This window comes from Papio anubis, chromosome 2, assembly GCF_008728515.1.
Source record: "Papio anubis isolate 15944 chromosome 2, Panubis1.0, whole genome shotgun sequence".
Taxonomy (NCBI): domain Eukaryota; kingdom Metazoa; phylum Chordata; class Mammalia; order Primates; family Cercopithecidae; genus Papio; species Papio anubis.
Window position 1 is genome coordinate 44,440,277 of NC_044977.1, and position 26,507 is coordinate 44,466,783.

General features: G+C 42.7%; 1 protein-coding gene across 21 annotated transcripts in view; it reads left to right on the forward strand.

The window, feature by feature from the left end:
* KALRN (kalirin RhoGEF kinase) overlaps nt 1–26,507 on the forward strand; it is a 690,448-nt gene that overhangs the window by 583,745 nt on the left and 80,196 nt on the right. For 11 of the 21 annotated variants that reach the window (XM_031662269.1, XM_031662306.1, XM_031662292.1 and 8 more), the window contains 3 exons: nt 17,103–17,386; nt 18,500–18,604; nt 21,918–22,013. In XM_031662269.1, coding sequence (XP_031518129.1) covers nt 17,103–17,386; nt 18,500–18,604; nt 21,918–22,013 — 485 coding nt within the window. The remainder of the gene's footprint in view (nt 1–17,102; nt 17,387–18,499; nt 18,605–21,917; nt 22,014–26,507) is intronic. The other 10 variants (XM_031662272.1, XM_031662338.1, XM_031662341.1 and 7 more) reach the window with 3 other exon arrangements.

A 26,507-nucleotide genomic window follows, 5' to 3' on the forward strand; every position in this document is an offset into this window, starting at 1 on the left:
TGAGTATTTTACATAGGAATTGTGTTCAAACATTACTTATAGTTAATTTGTCACATATATGACCAGAGTTAGGCAAGCCAAAATTATATCAGAATTTTAAAACAGCTGGGCTAAGTGAGTATGCACTTTTACCTGGTGGATTAGAACATTGTCTCAGTGACAGACACTAGGGGATCAAAGTTAACATCACTATAGTCTAATCAAATCAATATTTTACGCTTTCTGATTTGATGCATCATTTTGGGGATATTCCCACCAAAAACACACACCTTAAATGTAATCATAAGGAAATACATGGCAAACAAAATGAGGGACATTCTACAAAATAACTACTCTGTACTTATAAAAGATGTGCAGATCATAAAAGACATGATCTTTCTCTATGAAGGACATTATTGGAATAACTGTCAATATTTGAAAAAAACAGGATATCAATGTTAAATTTCTGATTTTGCTCATTGTCCTATGGTTATATAAGAGAATGTCCTTGTTTTAAGGAAATCTACATTAAAGTATTTGGGAATAAAGGGGAATCTTCTCTGTAACTTATTCTCAGTTTGGAAAGAGAAAGATGAAAAAGCTAATGGCAAAATGTTAACATTGGAGGAATCTGAGTAAAGAGTATATAGGAGTTCTTTGTACTGGTTGTGTAACCTTTCTGTGAATCTGAAATTATGTCAAAATAAGAAGTTTTAAAGAACTGGTGCCAATGGGATCATACTCTTGAATCCGGTCGCAAGGTGGGCCAGGCAGTTCGTTTTCCTAGCCACGTCTCAGTGTTGAATCGTGCTCCCGGTAGCAAGGAGGCCAGGGAGGAGAACCACAGGGAGACTTTTGCGTGAACAGCACAGACTTGGGAAGTGTAGGATGAAACACTGAGCTTGGTCAGGAGGCTTAGACTAAACTCAATCTTGTTTGTCTACTGCTTTTTCCTAAGCCAGGTAGTGAAGACCTAGAAGAAAACCCACTTGGCGCAGGTGGTTGGGAGAAGGAGAACCAGATTAAGACTGTAGAGCCTCCTATTACATTAAGTCCAAGAGACCCTAAGCCTTCACACTTTCTTTCCTGTTCCACGCAAAAATACAGTTTACCAAAAAAGGACACCGAAAACAAGCAGTCTTTGACCTCTAGCCACCTGTTACTTCCTCCATATATGCAGTTTCCTCCTCTTGCTTCTTAGGTTTCCTAGGAGAATTTCCATTGCGACATTTTCAGTTAAGTAGCACTTAATTATAGTCTTAAACTTTCCAGAGTCACCCTGCTTAACTCTTCCCCCCAGCCTCTATAATTAAGCCTGTTGTAGTTACCTTTGGTTAAGGTTACTACTGAAGGGCACATTGTGAGTTGAATCCAGGTCAGGCTTCCCACTGGCTTCTGGGTATACTTGATGTGATAGTACACAAGCCTAAAATAACTGGGCTAGACTGCAACTTAGCTCCTGCTTTGGCATTCATAACAGGTTTTGAGTTTTACTGACTACTCCGCTGTCAGGATACCATCTCCAGGAGTCTCACTCACCCTTTTTCTTCCAGATCAAGGGAATTACAGCCAAGATCAATGAAGTTTGGTAAATGCTCTATGTTCCCTCTGGTGTCATCATCTACATTAGCATATTAAAGGTTCCTTGAAGTCTTGCAGTAAAGAAACAGTTGGCTTTCTTAACTCATCTTTAATTGACTGGGCAGCACTTAGAGCTTCTTAAGGAACTGGCCGGGCGCAGTGGCTCATGCCTGTAATCCCAGCACTTTGGGAGGCTGAGGCAGGCAGATCACAAGGTCAGAAGGTAGAGACCATCCTGGCTAACATGGTGAAACCCTGTCTCTACTAAAAATACACAAAATTAGCCGGGCCTGGTGGCAGGCGCCTGTAGTCCCAGCTACTCAGGAGACTGAGGCAGGAGAATGGTGTGAACCCGGGAGGCGGAGCTTGCAGTGAGCCGAGATTGCACAACTGCAGTCCAGCCTGGGTGACAGAGCGAGACTCCGTCTAAAAAAAAAAAGGTTATATTGCTAAGTTTTGTCCCTAGCTTTTCATCACCAGCCATTTAATGACCAAAGGATTTGAGGCCAGTCTGGGCAGCATGGTGAAACCCTGTCTCTATAAAAAATTAAAAATATAAAAATTAGCTGGGCATGGTGGCATGAGTCTATAGTCTCAGCTACTCAGGGAGGATCACCTGAGCCCAAGAGGTTGAGGCTGCAGTGAACTGTCATTGAGCCACTGCACTCCAGACCGGGTGACAGAGTGAGACCCTGTCTCACACAAACAAAGAATTTGTGCTGGCAGTACAAAGTTGGAGGAGACCTCTTCTCAAGGACTTTCCTTAGGGAGGTAAAATATGTGAACAAGCATTTATCAGTGCCAAACAAATGGCACAAAAAAGTACTCAGAGCAAAAGGAGAACGTGCTGGGCTTACAATGAAGAAGTCCTTGGTAAGCTCCAGAAAAGCGGAAAAGCTAAAGGGTGTACAGGCAGTGAGGAATGCAACATAACGCAGTGAACTGAAAAATTAGACTAAAGTGAAGGGTTCTTATAGGACACTGGTCTTCAAACTCTAGTGCGCGGCAGAATTACTTGGGGAGCTTATTAAAAGACAGGATACTAAGCTACCCCAATAGTTCCTGATCCACTAGCTCTGGAGTAGGGCCCAATAATTTTCATTTCCCACAAGTCCCCAGATGACACTGATATTGCTGGTCTGGGGACCACAGTTTGAAAACTTGGGATTATCAAAAAGTGAAACTCAGAGAACAGGCCTGCCCGTAGAACTACCATGAAATGGTAGGCTGACAAATTAGATACTATTGATGAAGTTTTGAATGTGATTTGAACAAAGTGATACAATTGCTCTAGTGGCAGAGATATATCCAATGGATAGGAGAAAAAGACTGGGGGCAGAGAGACCAGTCTGGAGCTGTTATGTAGTTAAAGCAAATAGGTTTAAACTATCTGAGTGACAGTGGGAATGGAAAGAAAATATCAGTGCAGAAATCTTAGTGAATGAAAAGTCCGCTGGTCAGAGAACAAAACTGGAAGTCAGCCTTGCCCATTCTGTGGGAGAGTCTTCAGTCATATACAGTCATTTGTATAGTGCTATTTTGAGTCTTTGTGATTATTACTAGAGCTGAACTTGTTTATGTTCATACCATCTGAAAAGAAAAGGAGAAAATGTCACTAGGTAAGCTAATAGAGTTAACAATGCTTTACGGAGCTCATTGAGGGCTTGTTTGAAGGCCTAAGATATACCATGGACTCAGGAGTGGCCCTCATTTATAGGGAAATTGGGCTTACCTGCCAGATATGGAGCTTGGGAGGGCTGCATGCAGAGAGATAAGTCCAGGAGAAGGTGCCCTCTCCAGCCTCGGAACTTGGTAGGTGCCTTGTGTCATAATTAGATGACCCTTGTGCGTGAGATGTCTTCCGTAGGTGAGTGCAGATTTCAGGCAACCTCAGTTCCTACTTATCCACTAATTCTTGCTGGCCATCACTTGAAAATAGTAAGCATTTCTTGTTTGTTTATTTTAAAATAAATGTGATGGTATATATCTAAGGTATATGACATGATGTTAAATGATACATATAAATAGTTATCTGCTACTTTGTATCCTCTAGCCCACATCTCCCTGTTTCTTCCCCCTACTCCAGCCCCTGGTAACCAGTGTTTTATTTTCCATCACTGTATATATATATTTTTTAAGATTCCACATATGAGTGATATCATGCAATAATTTTCTTTCTATGTCTAGCTTATTTCAACTTAACATAATGCCCTCCAGGTTCCTCCATGTTGTGCAAGTGGCAGGATTGCCTTCTTTTTAAAGGCTGAATAATATTTCATTGTGTGTGTATATAAATATATATGTCAGTTTCTTTATTCCTTGGTTTGTTGGCAGACACTTAGATGGTTGCTGTATCTTGGTTACTGTGAATAATGTTGCAATGAACATAAGGGTTCAGATATCTCTATGAGGTAGTAATTTCATTTCCTTTGGATATGTACTCAGAAGAGGGATCACTGGGTCATATGATGATTCTTTTTTTTTTTTCTTTTTTCTTTTTTCTTTTTTTTGAGATAGGGTTTTACTCTCGTCACCCAGGCTGGAGTGCAATGGTCCTCCCGAGTAGCTGGTACTACAGGTGCATGCCATCACACCCAGCTAATTTTTGTATTCTTTGTAGAGACGGTCTCACCATGTTGTCCAGGCTGGTCTTGAACTCCTGAGCTCAAATGATTCGCCTGCCTTGGGCTCCCAAAGTGCTGGGATTACAGGCATGAGCCACTGTGCCTGGCCCGATTATTCTATTTTTAATTTCTTTAGGAACCTCCATACTGTTTCCATAATAGCTGGATCAATCTACACTTCCAGCAGCAATGTCCTAGAGTTCCCTTTTCTCTACACTCTCACCAGCATTTGTTATCTCTTGATTTTTGATAATAGCCATTCTAACAGGTATGAGATGATATCTCATAGTGAAACTGTTTTGTTTTACAATGAAAGGTCTGTATTTTATACTAATATAATATGCCCTTTCTTCAGTCTGAATTTGTGAAGTTTCACCGTATTCTTTCAGTGGCTATGGTTTTTGTTTTTGGTTTTGTTTTTGAGACAGAGGTCTCACACACTGTTGCCCAGGCTGGAGTGCAGTGGTGCAATCACAGCTCACTGCAGCCTTGACCTCCTGGGCTCAAGCGACTCTGCTGCCTCACCCTCCTCAGTAGCTGGGACAACAGGAACGCACCACCACACCAGGCTAATTTTTTTTTTTTTAAGTAGAGATGAGGTCTCGCTATGTTGCTCAGCTGGTCTCAAACTCCTGATCTCAATTGATCTTCCCGCCTTAGCCTTCTAAAGTGCTGGGATTATAGGCATGAGCCACCACTCCCGGCCTTGGTGGTTATGTTTTGAACTTTTCGGAAGTCTTTTGGGAAAGTTTTCTACTCCACAGCTTAGAAGAAATGTGTGTTCCCTCTCCAGAAACTGCAGCAAAGTCTAGCAAAAGTAAATGGGTGTGTAGGTTGAATTAATATCTAGAATATTTTCTCTTAGGAGAGCAGCAGATCTGTTTTCACTGACTTTTACTTGATCCCACATATCAAGCTTCGGAATCCACCACTGGTGGAATATAAAGAGAATTTTCTTGCCATTAACTTCCAGAGGCAGCTAGATGGGGCAGTGAGTCCAGTGAGTCAGCATGGCAGTCTATCAGAGCAGCAGCCTTGTGTTTTCAGGACATGCTTATCTAGGGGCAGAGGGTGGAGTTCATTGCCCTTTGAGGGCTTTCCTCCCTCTGTCTCTGACTCAGAGGATTAACAGGAAAACCTGAGGTCGAGGAGACCTTGAGGACAGTCAATTGGGAACTTTCATTTTATCCTCTGATTCCAATGCCATCCCAACAGGAGCCAAAGCGTGGGGCTGGGGTGGTGGGGAGGACAACACTGAAGGAGCCTGCAGTAGTTGAAGGAGATCTGCACTGAATTAGAACAAAATTTAGGAGACTTCTAATTTGAAGCCAGAGGTGCTGACTTTTCAATCTGTGGAGATTGCCTGTTGGAGATATTCCTATTGAGGGCCAATGTCCCAATGGGCTCTGAAGATGAGAAGGATCCCTGCCCTATGTGGATGCCAGTGGATCTGGAATCATTTCTGTGGCTCAGATTTCTGTACACATTCTGCCAGGACAGGAGCAGCCATATTGGGAAAAGAAGGGGGACAATAACTAGAAATGAACTAAGATGTGGCCCTTGCTTTTGTACTTTTAATGGGAAAAAATAGATATAGATGTTCTAAATGCATAAGGATTCAGTTGTACAAAATTTATAAAAACACAAAGTTAAGTCTGGCTAAAGTGGTGAGGTAAAGGATGTTGAGTTGGTAAAGGATGTACTGGAAAAGTGGTGGCATAGTAAGTGGGAGGCAGGGGTTTGCACTATGCATTTGACACTTAGGAATGACTAAGAGATGGAAGATGGAATATTCTGAGCCAAGATGCATCTGCCACTTTTAGTCTAAAGTTGTGGTAAGAGTAATTGCAAGGGCAACAAGTTTCCTAGTGTCAAGGAACAGTATTTCTAGCACCGCACCCCCCCGCCCCCCCATTTCCTATTGCTGTCACCATAGCAGCTATCTTCATTCTCCAGCACTAAGTGGCCCAGACACCAAGTTGGCTAACCAGATGGTTTGCTGAGAAGCCAGCCATGCCAGGACCTGACCATACATAGCCTTAGGACCTTAGCTGAATATGCAACCAGGAGCTTATATTCTGCTAAATTTTGCTAGAGTATTATTATATACCATGCAGGACATATTATTTAATAATACTTACTGCAGGCCTTGTGCTGTCAATGCTTACAAACATAGATTTATCCATTGGCTACCCAGGAAATTTTCACCCTTGGCCCTCCCATCATGTGCCCTTCTCTAGATAGTCAATTTCCAGTGTGAACAAAAATGTATATATGATATTTCTATATGTTTATATTAGCAAATTATTTCCGTAAAGCAAAGAAAATAGGAATGTTTGAGTATATAATATCTTCAAACAGATGTATTTAAGTACATTGGCCTTATACAACTCAAGCCATATGAAAGCAATATGAATGAGTTTGCAGTTATTCCTATGCCATTGGAGCTAAAGCAAGACAAAAGAACAGAAGGTCAAAGGACCCCTCTGTAAATCATTAGTGGATATTAGAAATCTTTTTTTTTTTTTTTTTTTTTTTTGAGACGGAGTCTCGCTCTGTCGCCCAGGCTGGAGTGCAGTGGCCAGATCTCAGCTCACTGCAAGCTCCGCCTCCCGGGTTTACGCCATTCTCCTGCCTCAGCCTCCGGAGTAGCTGGGACTACAGGCGCCCGCCACCTTGCCCGGCTAGTTTTTTGTATTTTTTTAGTAGAGACGGGGTTTCACCGTGTTAGCCAGGATGGTCTCGATCTCCTGACCTCGTGATCCGCCCGTCTCGGCCTCCCATAGTGCTGGGATTACAGGCTTGAGCCACCGCGCCCGGCCCTATATTAGAAATCTTTGTGGTTTCTTCTGATTTCAGCCTTTGGAGTCAAAGTTTCTTTTTTTTTTTTTTTTTTTTTTTTTGAGACAGAGTCTCGCGCTGTGTCACTCAGGCTGGAGTGCAGTAGCGCGATCTCGGCTCACTGCAAGCTCCGCCTCCCAGGTTCACGCCATTCTCCTGCCTCAGCCTCCGAGTAGCTGGGACTACAGGCGCCCGCCACCACGCCTGGCTAGTTTTTTTTTTGTATTTTTAGTAGAGACGGGGTTTCACCATGTTAGCCAGGATGGTCTCGATCTCCTGACCTCGTGATCCACCCGCCTCGGCCTCCCAAAGTGCTGGGATTACAGGCTTGAGCCACCGCGCCCGGCCTGGAGTCAAAGTTTCTAATTCAGTATTATGATGAACACCAGGTGGACATTTATAGACCTATTGACCATCTAGATAGAGCACGTATGGTATGTATGGAGCAACTGGGCCCCATGTCTTTTAACAATCACATGATACATTATATAGAAGACATGCCTTTGGGGTGTGCTTGAATACCATCACTGAACTCCAGAAGAATGGATTGAAACAGAGTTTTTCATTTTTGAGTTGTGCTACTCAAGCGAGTGTAGAAAATAGTGAGCCAGCCTCGTGAGTAATATATTTAGGATGCCCACAATCCACAGAAGCCTTGGATGCCACCTACACATATGCTTGTTCTCTAGGGTCCCAGCCTACCCCTTGCAAAGACAGTTACTGGTCTTTGGGGACACTAAGCTCCTAACACTATTAGAACTGTCTTCTTTTTCTGTCTGGGAAGCGTAGTCCTTCTCTACTTCCAAATCGTCTTGGGGTCAGTAGAAATAAGGCTAAGTCAGTATTTTGTGATCAGAAAAGTACTGGGTGACAGTCCTGTGGATGTAGCCATAAAGCATTTGCCAGAGCCTATGTTTGCACTCTTTGATGACTTGTGTACAGTGTGTTCTGATTTCAGAATAGTTTGGCAAATTTTACACTAAACCAGAAAGGAGAGAAGTATTTTTTTTTAGGTGTAACATTGAAGTAAGTATGAGTTGAAACTTTAAAAACAAGAAATTAAATATCTAAGTGAGTTATATCAGATATAATACATTTCTGGTATATTCAGTTCCTACCAATGTCTATACAGGTTTCTTTCTTTTCTCTTTTTCTTTCTTTGTCTCTCTCTTCTGTTTTTTTCTCTCTCTTTCTTTCTTTTTTGTCTCTTTCTTGCTTGCTTGCTTTCTTGCTTGCTTGCTTGCTTGCTTGCTTGCTTGCTTGCTTTCTTGCTTTGCTTTGCTTTGCTTTTTTCTTTCATCCTGCTATGTTGCCCAGGCTGGTCTCAAACTCCTGGGCTCGAGCAATCCTCCTGCCTCAGCCTCCCAAAGTGCTGGGATTACAGGTGTGAGTCAGTGCACCTGGCCTATGCACGTATCTTCTATTTGGCTACTAATTGTATTAGTCAGAGTTCTCTAGAGAGACAGAACTAACAGGAGATATATTTTATACACACACACACACAAAGGGGAGTTTATTATTAACTCACATGATCACAAGGTCCCACAATAGGTCATCTGCAAGCTGAGGAGCAAGGAGAGCCAGTCCAAGCTCCAAACTGAAGAACGTGGAGTCCAATATTTGAGGACAGGAAACATCCAGCACTGGAGAAAGATGTAAGCTGGGAGGCTAGGCCCGTCTAGTCTTTTCACGTTTTATCTGCCTGCTTTATATTCTAGCTGCTCTGGCAGCTGATTAGATGGTGCCCACCCGGACTAAGGGTGGGTCTGCCTTCCCCAGCCCACTGACTCAAATGTTAATTTCCTTTGGCAACACCCTCACAGGCACACCCAGGATCAGTACTTTGCATCCTTCAATCCGATCAGGTTGACACTAAGTACTAATCATCACACTAGTGAAAGGCTACCTAAGTAGAAGAAGGACAATGTTTGACACAGACAATGGACTGGTTAGGATATGTTCAATGTACAAGCTCCCAGGCTTTATTCTGGTATTTACTTTCAGTTGAAGCAGGTAGCACTTATGTGTGTTGCATGGAAACATGCTAAAACAGTCCCCATGTATCTGTGGTTTCACTTTCTGCGGTTTCAGTTACCCACAGTTAACTGAGGTCTGAAAATATTAAATGGAAAATTTCAGAAATAAACAGTTTGTGAGTTTTAAATTGTGCACTGTTCTGAGTAGTGTGATGAAATCTCACACCATCCTACTCCATCCGGCCCAGGATGTGAATCTGAATCATTCCTTCGTCCAGCATCTCCATGCTGTATGTGCTACCTGCCCATTAGTCACTTAGTAGCTGCCTCAGTTATCAGATCAATTGTCATGGTATTGCAGTGCTTGTGTTCAAGTTACCTGTATTTTACTAAATGATGGCTCCCAAAGTGCAGGAGTAGTGATACTGGCATATTGTTATAGTTGTCCAACTTCATTATTAGTTGTTGTTGTTAATCTCTTAAGGCCTAATTTATAAATTAAACTTTATCATAGGTATAGAAAACAACATATATAGGGTTTGATACCATCTGTAGTTTCAGGCATCCACTGGGGATCTTGGACTGCATCCCTCATGGATAAGGGGGAGATTACTGTACTATGATTAAAATACCTGAAATCATGGAGTTGTTGCCCCCAGGCTTAGGCTAACAACATCGACCTGCTTATTCTAACCCCAAGATGGTATCTGACACAATAATCTCAACAGTTGTTCAATTACCTCCTCATAGAGTCCTTCAGAGGCTCCCATTCTGAGAGATACCCCTGTAGATAGAAGGAGGCAGGTGTCATCTTCAGGGAATAACCTGTGCTGCTTAAACTTCCAAATGGTGAGGGAGGGGGAAAATTGCCTGATAGCCAAAGGATGAGGCTACCTTATTCTAGGAAGAGACTTCAGGCATTGGTCTTAGGAGCGGTTAAAGAGCTATCATTACTTACTGGAGATAGGGAGAATCTATCACTGGGTGGCAACTGGTAATATTAGGTTTTTCTTTGCTTTCATGAGACATAGAACTTTGAAGCTAAAACTTTTGATGCTTAACATATCGAGACTAGCCTGTGGAAGAACACACAGATGGAATGAATGAATGAATACACAGAAAAAAGTCGATCGTGGAATTAGGGGAGGTTTTTATGGTTTTATTAATTTTTATTTAACAAATGCTTAAATGGTGCTTCTCTGGGTCTAGACATTATTCTAAACACTTTACAAATATTAACTTCTTAATCCTAGGAGCAACCTTATGAGATAGGTTCTGATATTCCCTACTGGTGAGGAAACCAAGATACAGAGATACAGAAACCAAGGTAACCTGCCCAGAGTCATAACAGCTGCTCAGTGGTAGAGCCAGGCAGTTCCACCTGGAGATTTATGCTTTAGAGTAAAAGCAGTGCTGTTCAGTGTGTGACCTACAGACAGCCAGGGTCTTTGAACTAAGTCCAATCCACAGTGAGATGAGCACAGAAAATAAGAGGGTTTTGACAGTTCCACAACATCCAAGAGTGTGATATATTTCATAAAAGTATTGGTCTGGCCAGGTATGATGGCTCATGCCTGTAATCCTAGCGCTTTGGAGGCTGAGGTGGGAGGATCCCTTGAGCTCAGGAGTTTGAAACCAGCCTGAGCAACATAGTGAGACACCATCTCTATCTTCTTTAAAAAAAAAAAAAAAAAAAAAGTAATGGTCCAAAATAGATTGGAAACAAGTAAAATTGGTTCTTTACCACAGACAGTTTGGGAAGCACTGGCCTAGAAGAATTCTCACACTCATGCAAACAGATTTGTACAATTATATATCTTTTTATCTCTATCTATATCTCCATATGCCCAAATGGTCATCATTAGGGAAAGATATTACAAAATTATGATATAGCCTATGAAAGAATATTATTCAACAATTAACATGAGGCTGGGCACGGTGGCTCACACCTATAATCCCAGCACTTTGGGAGGCTGAGGTGGCCAGGTCACCTGAGGTCAGGAGTTCGAGACCAGCCTGGCCAGCATGGTGAAACCCCATCTCTACTAAAAATACAAAAATTAGCAGGGTGTGGTGGCGTGCGCCTATAATCCCAGCTACACCGGAGGTTGAGGCAGGAGAATCACTTGAACTTGGGAGGCAGAGGTTGCACTGAGCTGAGATTGCACCACTGCACTCCAGGTTGGGCAACAGAGTAAGACTCTGTTTCAAAAAAAAAAAAAATTAACATGAATGAACTAGATCTACATATATGAACATGAATAAATCTCAAATAATTTTGAATAAATGAAGTTGCAAAGTGATACCTACATTGTGATAATTATATAAAATATAAAACACAAAATAATACTATATTCACATAAAAGTAAATGTTTAACAACATGGATAAGAAAGATGCCCACCAGCTTCAGAAGAGAATTTAACTCTGATGAGGGCAAGTAGAGAATAGGATTGCAACTGGGCAACATAAAAGGCTTAAACTATATCTGTAATCTTTTATTTTTAAAAAACCTAAAGTAAATATGGAAAAATGTTTACACTATATCTAGGTGATGGGTGCATACATGTCAATTTTTTTCTACATTTTTCTATATTTTAAAACTATTTCATGATATAATTAGCTTCAGAAAATATTTTTTTAAATTCAGAACATTAGGGACTCTTTATTATTTGCAGTGTCCAGGGATTCATTCGTCTTCCCATTTACTTAATGCCAGTCATTGGTCTTTGGGAAGTTTCTAAAGCCTCTTTGCTAAAGAGAAAGCGTTGGTTCAGAGCCCTAGAATAGGCCTAGGGATGCCTAGATGCTGGTACTAGTTTTGTTACTGGTTTGTGACAATCGCTTTTCCACATATAAACCTTTAAGCAACTTGATGCTCCTTTCTACAATAATGGTAAAGATGAAAGGCACACAGGGAGTGAACATGGATGTAGAGATAAGATTAAATATATGTGTGGTGGAGTCAGATCTAGGTTTAAGTCTTGCCTTTACCAGTCACTATGAGCCTCAGTTTCCTAAAACAGTCTCATTTTCTGTTTCCTAAGGTGGGAATCCTAATAAATAATACCTGCCTGGACTTGGGATGATTTGATAAGAGAACAATATTATTGTTGTAGATGTTTCAAATCTGTCACTTAACTGTTTTATCTAGAAAGATAGTAAAATAACTTCTCCTGCAGCTAATGGCAGCCATTTTCCAAAAAAGATGGGATGAGCATAACATGCCAATCCCTCTGAAGAAGCCATTAACTAAGTAGATGTTTCTAATCTAAATGATGCCACATTCCTTTATAACCAGGCATTTAAAGTGTCTTGGAAATGGTCTTGTCCCAAGTCAGGACATCAACTAGTTGATGAATTACATTGCTTCCAGCTCTGAGATTCCCATTACTTGGGCCATGGTTGCATGGCTCCAGTTGTTTGAGTGGAACAAACTTGAAACAACAGAATTGAGATTACTCTTGGTTTTTAATTTGTACTTTATACTCTTGCCATTAATTTTCACAGAAAGCAAAAAAAGCAGAAGTAAATGACAATAGGAGAAGAGGAATGGTCATTCAAAATGTGCATTTGTGAATCTCAAAACCAGGCCATGGTGTGCCATGGAACAGAAATCTTAGTCATCTGTCTTGCCTGGTAACACAAGGCACAGTTAATGTGGCCAGGCCTCTAGTTCTGCTGACATGACGTGCTGATGATAAGTCTTGAAGGCTTAGATTCAGTAGAGCCACATAGAATCACAGGGGTCTAGTGAATGAAAAGCTTCTGCAAGCTTATCAGCAGAAAGATAGCAGAGAGGTTCTGCTTCTGTTACCAGTGTTCTGAAGATGTTTATCACCAACCTTCTGAGAACAGTAGTTTGACCTACACCAAACACTTCAGAAACAATGTCAACACACCCAAGACCACAGCCAGCAAGGAATTTTCTGAGATAAGATTACAACCTTTTCCTTAAAGGGATGCCAACCAAGTTAGTCGATCTCCTAATATTCCCTGAGTATAGCAACCCTATGAGTTATCCTTCATACCAGAGAATTTTAGAAGCTCAATTTTTATGCTTCCAAATACAAATATTCTGCCGCTGTTTTCCAAATTATGCACAAAACTCTAGCAATATCTAAAAAAGTTCCAGCAGGGTCAAGGCTCAGAAAGCCTGAGATTGGTGCCCATGAGACCAGCCAGTTGTAGCCACTGGAGACAGCTGTCTTGGCAAAAGCATCCATTCACCTTTCCTTCCTTCCTTCCTTCCTTCCTTCCTTCCTTCCTTCCTTCCTTCTCTCTTCTCTCTTCTCTCTTCTCTCTTTTCTTCTTTCTCTTGCTCTATTGCCCAGGCTAAAGTGCAGTGGCATGATCTCAGCTAACTGCAACCTCCACCTCCTAGGCTCAAACCGTTCTCATGCCTCAGCCTCCCAAGTGGCTGGGATTTTAGTCATGTGCCACCATGCCCGGCTAATTTTTTTTTTTTTTTGGAGAGCCGGAGTCTTGCCATTTTGGCCAGGCTGGTCCTAAACTTCTGGCCTCAAATGATCTGCCCACCTGTGCCTCCCAAAGTTCTGGGATTACATGCATGAGCCACCAAGCCCAGCCATATCCTTTCACCCTGTTTCAGGATTTTATTTCTTCTCTGTTGGCTACATGTAGGCCAGAGGGCCTCCCAGGTAGATTAGAACCTCTAGTCTAGGTGTAGGGCAAAGTCATTATAGGAAAAGGTGACTCAGTCTTTGAGTAGATATGAAAAGCCACTATAATAATTTGTTTAAATACCTAGTCCTGTGTTTGATTTAAGTATCAGCATGCAAACTGGCACTGTCAGGGGGCCTATGTGCAGGCGAGGTAGAGCTGGTCAGGTATTCTCCCAAGACCATGGTGATGATGAGAAGCAGCAGCATTCACAGAGACAACTCACCTTTGATTTGTTCAGATGCTAATGGTGTCACTTCTTGCTTTGAAGTGTCTCACGTTCATTTCTTTGTATTCCCTGTGCACAGCCCTAGTGTAGCTTTCTGGGTTCTAATTCCTCCTTCCCAGGGCTGTGCTGTGTATAGTTGCCAAGATTAATTAAAAACAAAGCAACAACAACAACAAAGACCCTTTTTATGTCATTTCCCAGTAGTCTCATAATAAAGTTTATACTCCTCTGGTTTATTATTGAATGTCCTCACAAATTTTTCTATCCAGGTTCTCTTTCTTCACTAATCTTTATTTCACCCAAAGGATCTATTACTGGCTGTTAACCTATTTTTCATTTTTCCTGCCTCTGTGCTTTTGTTCCTGCTGTTTCTCCCTTTTGGAATTCCTTCGCCCTTCTATTCAGATACAGCTCTTCCATTAAATCTTTTCAGATCAATCCCGCCTCCACTGATCTGACCCTCCTCTGAACTCTGCTTACTTGTCAGCTAAAGTCCATACCAGCCCTCTGGCAATTAATCACATACAGCCTGGTGAATGTATCTTTATTTTGCATGCTCAATCTTGCTTTTTCATTTTCTGTCTCTCTCTCTCTCTCTGCTTCTCTCTACCATTGTGTATGGATGTCTATGTACAGCTAGATAAGAGGTCTATGAAAATAAAAATCTGTCTTATATATCTTTAGAATAGACGACCTAATCGGTGCTCCATGACATAATTGTTACTTAGGAGTTCTCACTGAGGATCTTGATTTGCATGCCGATGCTCCTGTGCAACTTTCAAATGTCTGGGGATCCCAGCTTTCTCAATACTAGCAGGAACAAGAACAGCATCCCCAAGCACTGAGAGCTAGGAAGACATCTGAAGTGGACTTAAAGGGCTTTCTTTTGAATAACTCAAAACTGTTCTGTAAAGCCAAGGTAGGTAGATTCTAATACTGATCTCCTCCGAGTTTAATGAGTATTCAGAAATCAAGGATTTAGGGAAAATTAAATAAAGTTTGCTCAACGTGCTTTTCCTGCATGCCCACATCTGCCACATGCCTGTTCTCGCCTGTCTATTCTTCCATGGCAGTGAGGCTTTCCCTAGACTTGCTCTTCCTCCAACCTCATCCCCAACCCCATATCCAGAGGGAGCCTAGAGAACTGGGGGGGGGCATAGACATGAAAGGCCCAGTAGTGTTTGTTTGTTTGTTTGTTTGTTTTGAGACGGAGTCTCCCTCTGTCACCCAGGCTGGAGTGCAATGGTGCGATCTTGGCTCACTGCAACCTCTGCCTCCTGGGTTCAAGTGATTCTCCTGCCTCAGCCTCCCGGGTAGTTGGGATTACAGGCATGTGCCACCACACCCGGCTCCAGTAGTGTAGTTTAGTGCTCAAGTCTGGCTGTCTGGAGTTCAGATTTCACCTTGACCCTATGAGCTGTATGTCCTTAAGCAAGTTAACTCTTTAAGTCTGCAGTTTCTTCTTCTGTAAAATGAGGACAATAACAGAACCTACCTCTTAGAGTTATACGGAGAATGAAATGGTAGTCCACATAAAATGTTCAGGCTATTGCAAGCATATTATATGATTGAAAATAGTCACTATATGGCATACAGTTTACAAACAATATGCTGAGATTTAAAAAACAAAACCAGACAAACTCTTGTGCTCCAATCACTATGCCTTCAAAACAGTACAGGAATTCTCTATACTCTGTCTTGTTTCTTACACCCATGCTCTTGCATCCTCTCTAATGAGGCCATGGCCCCCTCCATTCCACTACAGCTGCTTTTTTCAAAGTCACCGATGATCTCCATGTTGCTCAGTTTTAAGACTTAATTCTTAGGTCATCTCTCCTGACCTATCAAGCAGAATTGGACACAGCTAATTTCTCCCTTCGTAAGACATTTTCCACGTGCAGCTTCCAGAACACCTCACCCTCCTGGTTTTACTCCTACCTCACTGGCTACTTTCTGGTCCTCTCGTCTTCCTGCTTCTGGCTTAGTCCTTGGACTTTGTCATTATCCATATCCACGCCCCTCATTTATCTCACCCAGCTTCATGGCTTCAACCTCATCTCTCCTCTGACAACTCCGCAATTATCTCCAGCTCACCAGCACTTTCTCCCCTGAGCTCCAGACTTGATGGCAAGCTGCTATTCAATTTCTCCACTCAGGTATCTAATGGGCATCTCAACAATGTCTAAAACTAAACTCCTATATTCCCTCCCCCAATCCTGTTCCTCCTGTATTCTTCCACATCTCAGGAACCCTGTCCTAACCTCAGACCCAAAACCTGAGTTACCTTTGACCCTTTTTTCATATCTCATGCACAGTCTGTCAGCAAATCATATTGGCCCTTCCAGCAAAACATCTCCAGAATCTGATCACTTCTAACAACCACTAGGACCACCCTACTTCTAAGCCACCAACATCCGTCACCTGGAATAGTGCAGTAGCCTCCCAACCAGTATCCCTATTTCCACTTGCCCTCAATATAGAAACCAGAATGACCTTTAAAAATATAAGCCATATTTATCACTCTGGCTCAGAGTCTTCCAGTGGGTTTTCACTCCAGGTAAAAGCCAGAGGCGTAACACTGGCCCACCACATGCTTGTTGACCCAGCTCCCGGCAGCTTTTCTGACTTCCTTTCTTACTGATCCCGCCTGGCTTACTCCACCAAGGCCACCCCAGGCCTTGCCTTGGGCCCTTTGTGCTTCTCTTCTGTCCAGAAGGCCCTTCGCCAGATGGCGTCACCACCACTAGGCCTTGGCTCACATGTCATGTCATGAGACTGTCCCTGACCAACTGTTCAACCTGTACCCACTTTTCTAACCCCAGCATTCCCTAATCCCTTTCCCTACTTTATGTTTTGATGTAGTACTTCTCACCACCTGTCATACTTTTCATTTTGCCTATTTTATTGTTATAGTCTATTATATGTGTTTCCCACCAGAATGTAAACTCCACGAAGGCAGGAATCTCTGTCTTCTGCCCACTCCTATATGGAATGGTGCTTCATACATTAAAAATTGAGTGAGTCAAACATTTTCTTGCTGTTCTTGATAGGGTTCTCTGGACTGGGGTCTACAGCTGGCCTGGATATTCTGCCTTGTGCCCTAGCTTCCTGAGGAGGGAGCTGTGTCACTCCCAGGTTTGCGGCCTGCCTTCACTGCCTCTGACATGGCTGTGTCTGTCCCTTTTCCTCAGATGCATACTCTCATTCCTCAAGTGAGAATGGAGGCAAGTCCGAGTCCGTGGCCAACCTGCAGGCCCAGCCCTCCCTGAACTCCATCCATAGTTCCCCGGGTCCCAAGCGCTCCACCAACACCCTTAAGAAGTGGCTGACGAGTCCTGTGCGTCGGCTCAACAGCGGGAAAGCAGATGGAAACATCAAAAAGCAGAAGAAAGTTCGGGATGGTCGGAAGAGCTTTGACCTGGGATCTCCCAAGCCTGGGGATGAGACAACCCCTCAGGGTGACAGCGCTGATGAGGTACTTACATGGGGCCCCAGAGTTGTCCATCAGGAGGGCCTTCTGACATGTCTCCTTCCTCAGGTTTTGTCAACTAGGCCATCTCAAATCTCCACTAGTGTGTTATCTTGAGCCTAAGTGATTTGGATTCATTTTATTCTAAAGACATTGGCCAGTTTGATTTGTGGTCGATTCGGAAACTGACTAGCACCTAAGACATTCAGCAGACAGAAACCATTTGCCAGATTTGGAGACAGGACCTGGGCCTGAGGGGAGTCATTTGGTCATTAGTTCCCTACCTCTATTAAGGACTACATTAAAACCAGCTAGACCTGTTTATATTTAGAATAAAAGAATGAAGATTGTTTCACTTTGGAAACAGGACTATGCTGGAAGATTATAGCTGTTTTCAAGTCTCTTGAGCAGTGCCACACATCAAAAAGAATACACCATCCAGAGTTACTCCAGATGAACAGATGAAGACTACAATAGGCAGGGTCTCAGCTCAAAGAAAAACTTTAATCAGGAAGTCAGCCAATGATTAAATGGGCCTTCATGAAAACTAATGAATACCCGTACTGGAAGGTTTGAGAGACCGTAGCCAAAGTTAGGCTGGACGAAGCTGAGATTCTGTAACCAAAAGACACTGGATATGTTTTGGTTGGGGAAATGAGATACCTGTTTTATTTGGCACACAATCCTGCTCTAATCACTGATGTAGCTAAGAACTTCTTTGTGATGTGTAACCGGACTCCCTCTTGTTGTGATTTTATGCTACCTGCCATGTCTCCCTCTGGAAATGGCAGCTGAGCCTGGCGGAATTTTTTACAAAAATGTAAAAGTTAGGCTCTCTCCGACTACTTCCAGCTTTTTCTTTTCTTGCTAATCAATAAGATAGATAGTTGCTGGTTTTGCTTCTTTTTGGGGGTGTGTGTGTGTTCCCCATTGGTGCTCACTCTCATTTGAAATAAGCAGGTGTATCCATGTTTCAAAAGAGGAAATTGTGACTGAACAGTTAGGAGTGAGTTGAGGGAGGAACTCTCCTCCTATGTATTATTTTTGTTAATGTCAAGTCCAGAACCATTGGCATGTTTAGCTTGTGACACAGTAACTAATGCTGCTCTTTTGTTCTAGAAGAGCAAGAAAGGTTGGGGTGAAGATGAGCCGGATGAAGAGTCACACACACCCCTCCCACCGCCTATGAAGATTTTTGACAACGACCCTACACAGGATGAAATGGTAGAACTTCTTTCCTTTCTCACTTAAAAGAGCAATGTGCAGGGCGTGATTTTGTTTTTTGTGTGTGATGGGGGTAGTCGTACTCTCTCTCCCATGTTATCTCGTCCTCCGCATGAATCCATGCTGTTGTCAATTGTGTCTCTATTTGGTAGGTGTCCCTTCCCCAACCCTGGAGGTCCAGCTTCATTCTAGGCTGTGGAGGGGGTGTGTGCAGAATTCTCAAAGTGGGAATCTGCCTGGTGTCTTGTCCTGTTGATAAAGGGTAATGGTTCTGTCTTTGGAAGCAGCACATCCTAAAAGGAGCAATTCCAGGTAGTTCCAGTCCACAACCATTTTGTCATATCTGACTGTACAACCACATGTTAGTTGTTTTCCCTGTACTTAACTCTAAACTCTAACTAGTGGTAGCTACTAGTCAAGCCCAGTGTTGGTCAGATTTTGCAATGACAGTATGAGAAACGGAGATGCTGCTAAGGGGAAGTTATTGTCAAAGGTGGACAAACCTCATATGCGAAATTGCCTGTCTTTGCTTTGCAAGATTCCCTGGCCCACTGGCATACAGAGGCTCACTGGTATTTTATCGATGCTCCCTGTGTCTCCAGTCACCCGGTGATCATCCCAATTGTTCTGGAGCAGAAGCGTGGGTTAGATGTACTTCCAGGTACTGACCCGAGGCTTGGGGCAGCTTTGTGTTCTCCCTCACTTACCACTGAGTCTCCTTGCAGCCCTGCTTTCACGTCACTGTGTTTTTCTTGCCTTAAGTGTTGCTGTTTCTCTTCGACTCTAGACGTGGAAGTGGCAGTTTTGGGTTTTGACTGTACGTCACTTTCAATTTGCTTTTTTGAGCGCTGTTTTGTTGCAGTGGTGGTAGTGGACGCGGCAGCTTGCCTGCCTGTCCCTCCAGGCTCTCCTGTGCTCTCTAGTGCTCTGTCCTGCAGTGGGACAGCCTCCCTCCAGGAGGTGCCCAGCAAGTGTAAGCAGGAAACAAATCTCTGTAGTACCATCGAGCACACAATTCAAAAAGCACCGTCTGTGGATGTGTCCTTTCTGGTGACATCTCAGTTCTTATTTTAATTCTCTCTGCTTTGCATTTGAATTGTTAACCCACAGACATTAACTGAAGTCTTCTTCTGGAAGGCTGGAAGGACAGAGTCTAGGGACTCTGAGATGTGGCAGCTGCCCCCATGATGTGACTCACCTAGTCGTGGCCCCTCCTAGGTGATGTTGGTGGCCCTGTCTTCAGGGCCAGATCTTTGACTCTGGATCACTGGGAAGAAACATAGTAGGAAGGCCGGTGTTATGCCATCCTGCGTTTCTGAGACAGAAGTGCTGGTGCTTCACCTTGAGATGGGAATGAGACCCTGCCTACTTGTAATGTGTTTTATAAACAGCGATCGTGGCCTGGGGAGTAGGGTGCCCATGTCTCACACAGCCCTCTGTGCAAGGGCCCTGCTTGCATAAGGTCACCATCCTCTCTCTCTAATTCCCTCAAACACAGCTTGTTTACAGAAATGGATGTTATATTGTTTCTGGATAATTTTTAACTGAGAATTCTGGCTTACCTTTATTTGTGTAGCCTTTTCCTTACCCAGAAATGGGGCAGATGGCAACAGTCTCCTTTCAGATACACGAATTGTCCTTATTCTTGCTTGTTTGATTTCTGTATGTTTTTATCAGTGTTTGGGAGTGGGATGAACTTCAGAGCATCTAGCAAATGGAGTTGGATTTATTAAAACAATTTTTACAACACTGTCAAGGGAATTTTTAAAAGTTCACCATTGTAATATTGTGCACTTGTCTTCTCCATGTTTCCTTCTAATCTTTTTCATATGTGTGTACGTTTTACTTTTACAATTATAATATGCATATGATATGTCCAATGTTTTATTTGCTACCATTTCCTAAAATTGCATTAATTGTTTTCTTCTTAGCTGTAATTTTCATAGCTGGAGAAAACTTTGCTTATTTTCTGTTCCATAATGTGTTTGATCAGCCTGTTGGGGACATCCTAACAGGGTGTTTCCATTGTTTGCTACTATGGCTAATACTACTACATACAGATCACTGTGTATATAAAGCATTTGTTCTTTTGACTTCTGTCCTTGGAATAAATTCCCAGGAGTAGGACTACTAGATTAAAAAGAGGATAACTTGATTTTCCACATAGACGTAAGCTTTTTCCTGCATTCCCCAAGACAGAAAAATAATATTATTATATCTTTCTTAATTATAATTATTTTCCTCCCATCTCAGAAGCAAAGACTTAATAAAGTAACTTAGATTAGATGAGAAGCTTCATTTTTGAAACTTTTCCTCTAACCCAAGGGGCACACTCAAAGGAGCCTGTGTCCTGGCCTTGGGAACACCACTGCCGTCTGCTCTGATAAGCTGGAAGTAAAAGCACATACGTACTGTGGGGGGTTAACCATTTCTGCCCCAGTTTCTTCTCAGGTAGAAGAAAGAAGAAAAAGCCAAACAAAAAACCACCGTCCTTCAGTGAGCAGGAAGCCCCAAACCATTGACCAAACCACCACACAGACAACTCCTCATTGCTGGCGCAGGGGAAAGGGGACACAGGAAGGTCCTGGAGTCGTCTCTCTTTACTATGAACAGGATAGTTTCTGGCTGCTTCAGGACTCCTGCTAAAGTCTTTTATTACTTCCTAGTGTTCCGGTTCAGGGGCCTTACCAGAGCCCGCTATGCTTTGTGGAGGGGTAAGGGTGTATGTGTGTCAGGGGCAGAGGGGGAGAGGAAGAGAGAGGGAGAGAATATAGGAAGGGAGCATCTAGCTTGCTGGTTGCTAAGGGTCCTGCCCCTAGCATTTTTGCTAGACACATAATAAGGATCTATATTTAAGGCTATAGTAAAACAAGGACTGTTTCTCTTTTTTGGACACACTGGAGGCTGAGTTTATTGAATCCTTCACACCCCGAAACAGCAATGGGCAACTGTGTAGTGGCCAAAGTCTTGTTTGCCCACAGAGCAGTAGCCCCCATCCTCCAAGCTGTTGCTGTCAGTAGGTGCAGCCCTGGCCTGTAGGCCTCCCAGGAAGTCAGTGATTCCTCCTCTCCCCTCCTTCATAGGCTTACCTAAGGATAGCCTAGTCCCATCCATTTGCTGCTGGCTAGAATTTCTGATAAGGGGTTGGGCAGGCCTGTATTACACCCACACTCTTCGTCTGTCACCTGTTACCTAAACACAGAACTTTGCTTCCCTTCCCTGCTTTGAACTTTGGACTTTCTGTTTTACTTCCTGATCACTGTTCCTTATTCCTTGCTAATCTGCTTTTCCTCTGCTGCCCGATGTCTTGCAGTCCTCCTCTTTGCTAGCAGCCCGGCAGGCTTCCACTGAAGTACCTACTGCTGCAGACCTTGTCAGTGCAATAGAAAAGTTGGTCAAAAACAAGCTGGTAAGTGGGGGTCCCGGAGGCAGTTCTGTGTGTGTCTCACCTCCACGCTGCTCCAACCTTGCATCTGTCTGCCGTTTTCTCCTTTCACCTGTCCTCATTCCTCCTATGTGATTGCAGCTAATGATGGTTTCTAAAAAACTGTACCCCAGAGTCCTTTCTGACTTTGATTGGGAATGGGCATAGGGAATTAATAGATCGTTTGGGGGCTGCAGCGTTGATGAAAGTTGAAAACTATCCAAGACAAACTTAACTCATTGCAAGTCTGATCCAGTGGCCCACAGGCAAGTGGCATTCAGTCAGCGATTGATATATATTTGGTTAGCCCAGAAGCTAGTGCACTGTGATGCTGAGACCCAGAACACACTGATTGGATCTTTGATAGCACTAGGAAATTTTATGAGGGACCTTGGGTAGCCTTCCAGCTTGCAAAGTCTCTCAAAAGTAGACTGCTGATTATAAAGGGGAATGGGCAAAAGTGTGTGGATACCTCACCACAATAAATTAAGAGAGCCAGTGCCTAGCCCTACCATGGTGGGAAAAACTGAACATAAGCCACTGGCAGCCTGTCTAGCCTGTGACTGTCTCATTGACCCATCAGCCGATTGGAGGGATAGGTGATGAGCCTGAGCAGGTTTGGGGTTTTGGCATAATGCTGGTGAAAGGGCCTTTTTTTGGATAGCTCATTAGGATAGAGCCGTTCCTCCACTCTCATGTTTTTACATTTAAGTGTGTCACCACAGAATGACACCTGGAAGCATTTTCCTTTCTTTCACTCTCATCCGTATCACCCATTTAGCTTTTCCTGCAATTCTCATTAGGATAAATGTCTGTGCTTCTGCCAGACTTCTGTTGGGCAGTCTTATTAATCACTTGGCCCAGGAGCTAGAGGAAAATGATGGATGCTCTCTATGGAAAGCTACCTAATATTTTGACTATAGTAACTCCCTTTTCAAATATCCCAGCATATCCTGTATAAATGAGGTTTAATACATATGATTTTATTTTTTTTCCTGCTAAATTTTCCTTTCTAATTGAGAAAAGAAAAAAACCCTGCTGTTTTTGGTACCCAGTGTCAAACTCTTGAAGGTTGTCCGTTTTCCTGCCATCTCTCCTTTTCCTACCAGCAGGAGTTAAGTGTCTTGTGGGCACTACGTTGACTTTTCAAAGACCCCTCCCTGGTATTTCTCACTTGCTCCCCCTTCCTCTCCACACCAACCCATATACCCTCTTCATTCTACAAATGCTATATTTAATTTTTTTCTTAAAGTCATCCTTTTTCTTTTTTGCATTTTTTCTTTTACCATCTGAGCCTGGGCTCTGACTTCATTCCTGGACTATTGCAGTAGCCATTGCCTGCCCTTTCCCCACCCAGTCTGCCTTCACCCCAAATTGGTCTTCTGTAAACACTGCTTATTACCTCCCTCTTGGCTGCATAAGCAGTAGTCTCCAATGTGGGGGTGCCCTCAGGTACATAAGACAACTTACTGGGGTATGGAAAGAAAATATTAGAGCCTCTTTATAGCATTTTAAAATGGTTTTATATGTGTTTTCTTATGTATATAATGATAGTACAGTAGCATAGATATAGAATTTATAGACAAGTTACATGTTTGGGGGTACATGAACAAAATTATTTTCAATGACAGAGATATATAATCAAAGTTTGGGAATCACTGGCCTATACATAAAGTCCACACTTATCTAATATTCTGATATTTTTGTAGCCTGTTCTCCAACCTACCTTTCCAGCATCTAGTTATTTATTTGGTTGATGAACTCTGCTCCAAACAAATTATTTTCTCTGCTATCCTCAAACTCATACTTGGCTTTCTTCCCTCCAAGTTTTTGTTCATATCGCCCCACTTCTCTGGAATGTTCTCCCTCTTATGTTTGCTGATCTAGAGCATAATGGTCATTCAGGGTCCTCCTCAAATCTCCTCTCTACAGGGGCTCCTCTGACCAGCCCAGGCCAAATTTCCATTGTAATCCCATGGTAATTATGAAAGCCACATACCGCCTGGGACAGCTCTTAAGTAGCTCTGTAGCATAATTTGTTCAAATATCTGAATGTTTTCATTTGCATTTTACCTCCCTAGCTAGATGGTAAGTCATTTAGGATATTATTATTATTATTATTTTTGCTCTATTAGTAAAAAAAAGTCTTTTACACTTATTTTTATATTTTGGATTACCTTTTGCTACTACTACTGCTAAGCTTTGCACTGCTGACAGTCTCTGGGCCACTAACACGTGTGATCTGTGCTGTTAAACATGGCTAGGTGTTAAACATGTAAGCAAAGACATAGAAAAGTCCCATCAGAGCAAATTTTCTAGAGAAGAGGGGATGTGGGATGGCACTGGTGTTGATTGGCTTTATTATAGGCTGTCAATAAATGTCTGTCGAATGAATGTCCTTTCTGTGGTGAGTTTGCCATAATGAAGGATTTAACTTCTTCCAGCAATAACTACTCTTGAGGACCTACAGTAAGCCCAGAATTAGAGCTATCTTTGGCTTAACATGTAAAACCAAGCTCACGTCACAGAAAGGAAAAAGGAAGCAGTGGTTTGGTTTCTTAGAATCTTCCTACCAAAAGTTGATTCTTGGTCCTTTCCACCACTTTCTCTTTCTTCCCTTCCCACATGGGGTAGCAATGTAACAGTACTAGGTTTTGAATATCTCAGCCGTGCTTGAGAGCACTAAGTTGTATTTTCACCTTCAAGACTCTTAGTCCTATTCCTTATCAGTTCTTCAGCTTAGAAGAAGAAAAGATCCAGAGCCCATAAAAGCTCTGGAGTGTTTATTTGACTAAGTACAACTGTGTGATAGCTGCCAAGATAGCGAGTATTATCACAGGCTTGATTAACGAAAGTACAATGTACAGATCAAGAGAAGCAATAGTATTCAAAGGTATTCAGACCATACACGTCATGAGCTGTGTGTGAATAATGCATTCTATTCTTTCCTTTTTTTTTTTTTTTTTTTTTTTTGAGACAGAGTCTCACTCTGTCACCCAGGCTGGAGTAGTGCAGTGGCATGATCTCTGTTCTCTGCAACCTCCACCTCCCAGGTTCAAGTGATTCTCATGCCTCAGCCTTCTGAGTAGCTGGGATTACAGGCACGCTACCACACCTGGCTAATTTTTGTATTTTTAGTAGACACAGGGTTTCACCGTGTTGGCTAGGCTGGTCTCAAACTCCTAACCACGGTGATTCGTCCACCTCAGCCTCCCAAAGTGCTGGGATTACAAGCATGAGCCACCATGCCCAGCCAATGTATTCTATTATTCTATTCTAAATGCAACCTTCTACAATGTTCTTGAACAAACTGGAGGGGCCCAGAGGAGATAACCAGACCATGTGGTCCATGTAATTTGAAGGAAAGTTGAGGAAACCAAGGTTAAGTATGGGAAGAAGTTAGGAGAAGACACATAAGAGCTGTCTTCTAGTAATTGAAGCACTGCCATGGGAATGAGGTTGCAAAGAGTAACTAACTCTTTGCTATCCCAGAGGGCAGAACCTAGACCTGTGGGTGGGAGTTTTCTTCGTTTCATATGAGGAAGAACTAATAAAGTTCTTTCCACTTTACAGAATTCAATTCCGTCTTACAGGAGCATCTGGTATTCTTGGACTTTACTTAGTCCTTAAAGTCTTTGTGCTTTGTTGGTTGCTCAAGCCATGGCGCCAAATTCTGCATTAGAATTCATTTGGCTTCCTAGCTCCACCCAAAGGCCATGAGATCCCCCATGTTCATATCTCCCAGAGCTGCCCCCGGTGCTTTATGGTTGCATGGTCATTGTTATACCAAAGCTTCTGCCTCGGTGAGTTAGGATCACTGCTGCACAAGACCCACTGTTAAGGAACAAAGACAGGGTTTATCTGAAGTGCAGATAAAACTTCTGAAGACTCACTACCCGCCAATGAGTCCTTCTGGACGTTAATGGGCCCTTCTGTGGTCTTGCCACCAGCCTTGGTCTTTAATCGGTGCTCTTGTTTATCAAGAAAGGATGCTCACCCATCTCCCCAGATAGGGATAACATTCTTTTTCTGGGTTTTGCATTGAGGTATTATCTTTAAGCCAGGAATACAGCTCCCCCTGCTTTCACTGTGTGATTTTTAATAAACCCTTTTCTAGACCTGTGGACTGTTGCTGCTGGCAGTGAGTGTGTAAAGAATCAGAAGACCTAAGATTTAGTCCTGCTTCTGCTGCTTACTGTATAGTCCTGGGAAAATTACTTAGTCTACTTGGGGTTCTCTTTTACCTCACTTATTAGTGATGCTGATTCTGTCTATTCAAATCTAATCCCAAAGGAGTTATGATGATAAATGAGTAGGTATGAATGGGCTTTGTAAACTGATAATAAAGCATCTACAAAGGTTAATTCTTAGCCTCCTCAACTGCCTTGTGAAGGACAGGGAAAGGGAACTGTGTCATCCTTATCTCTTGTAGCTTGGTATGAAGCTGGGCACATGGAAACTTACTATTTGCCGGCGATA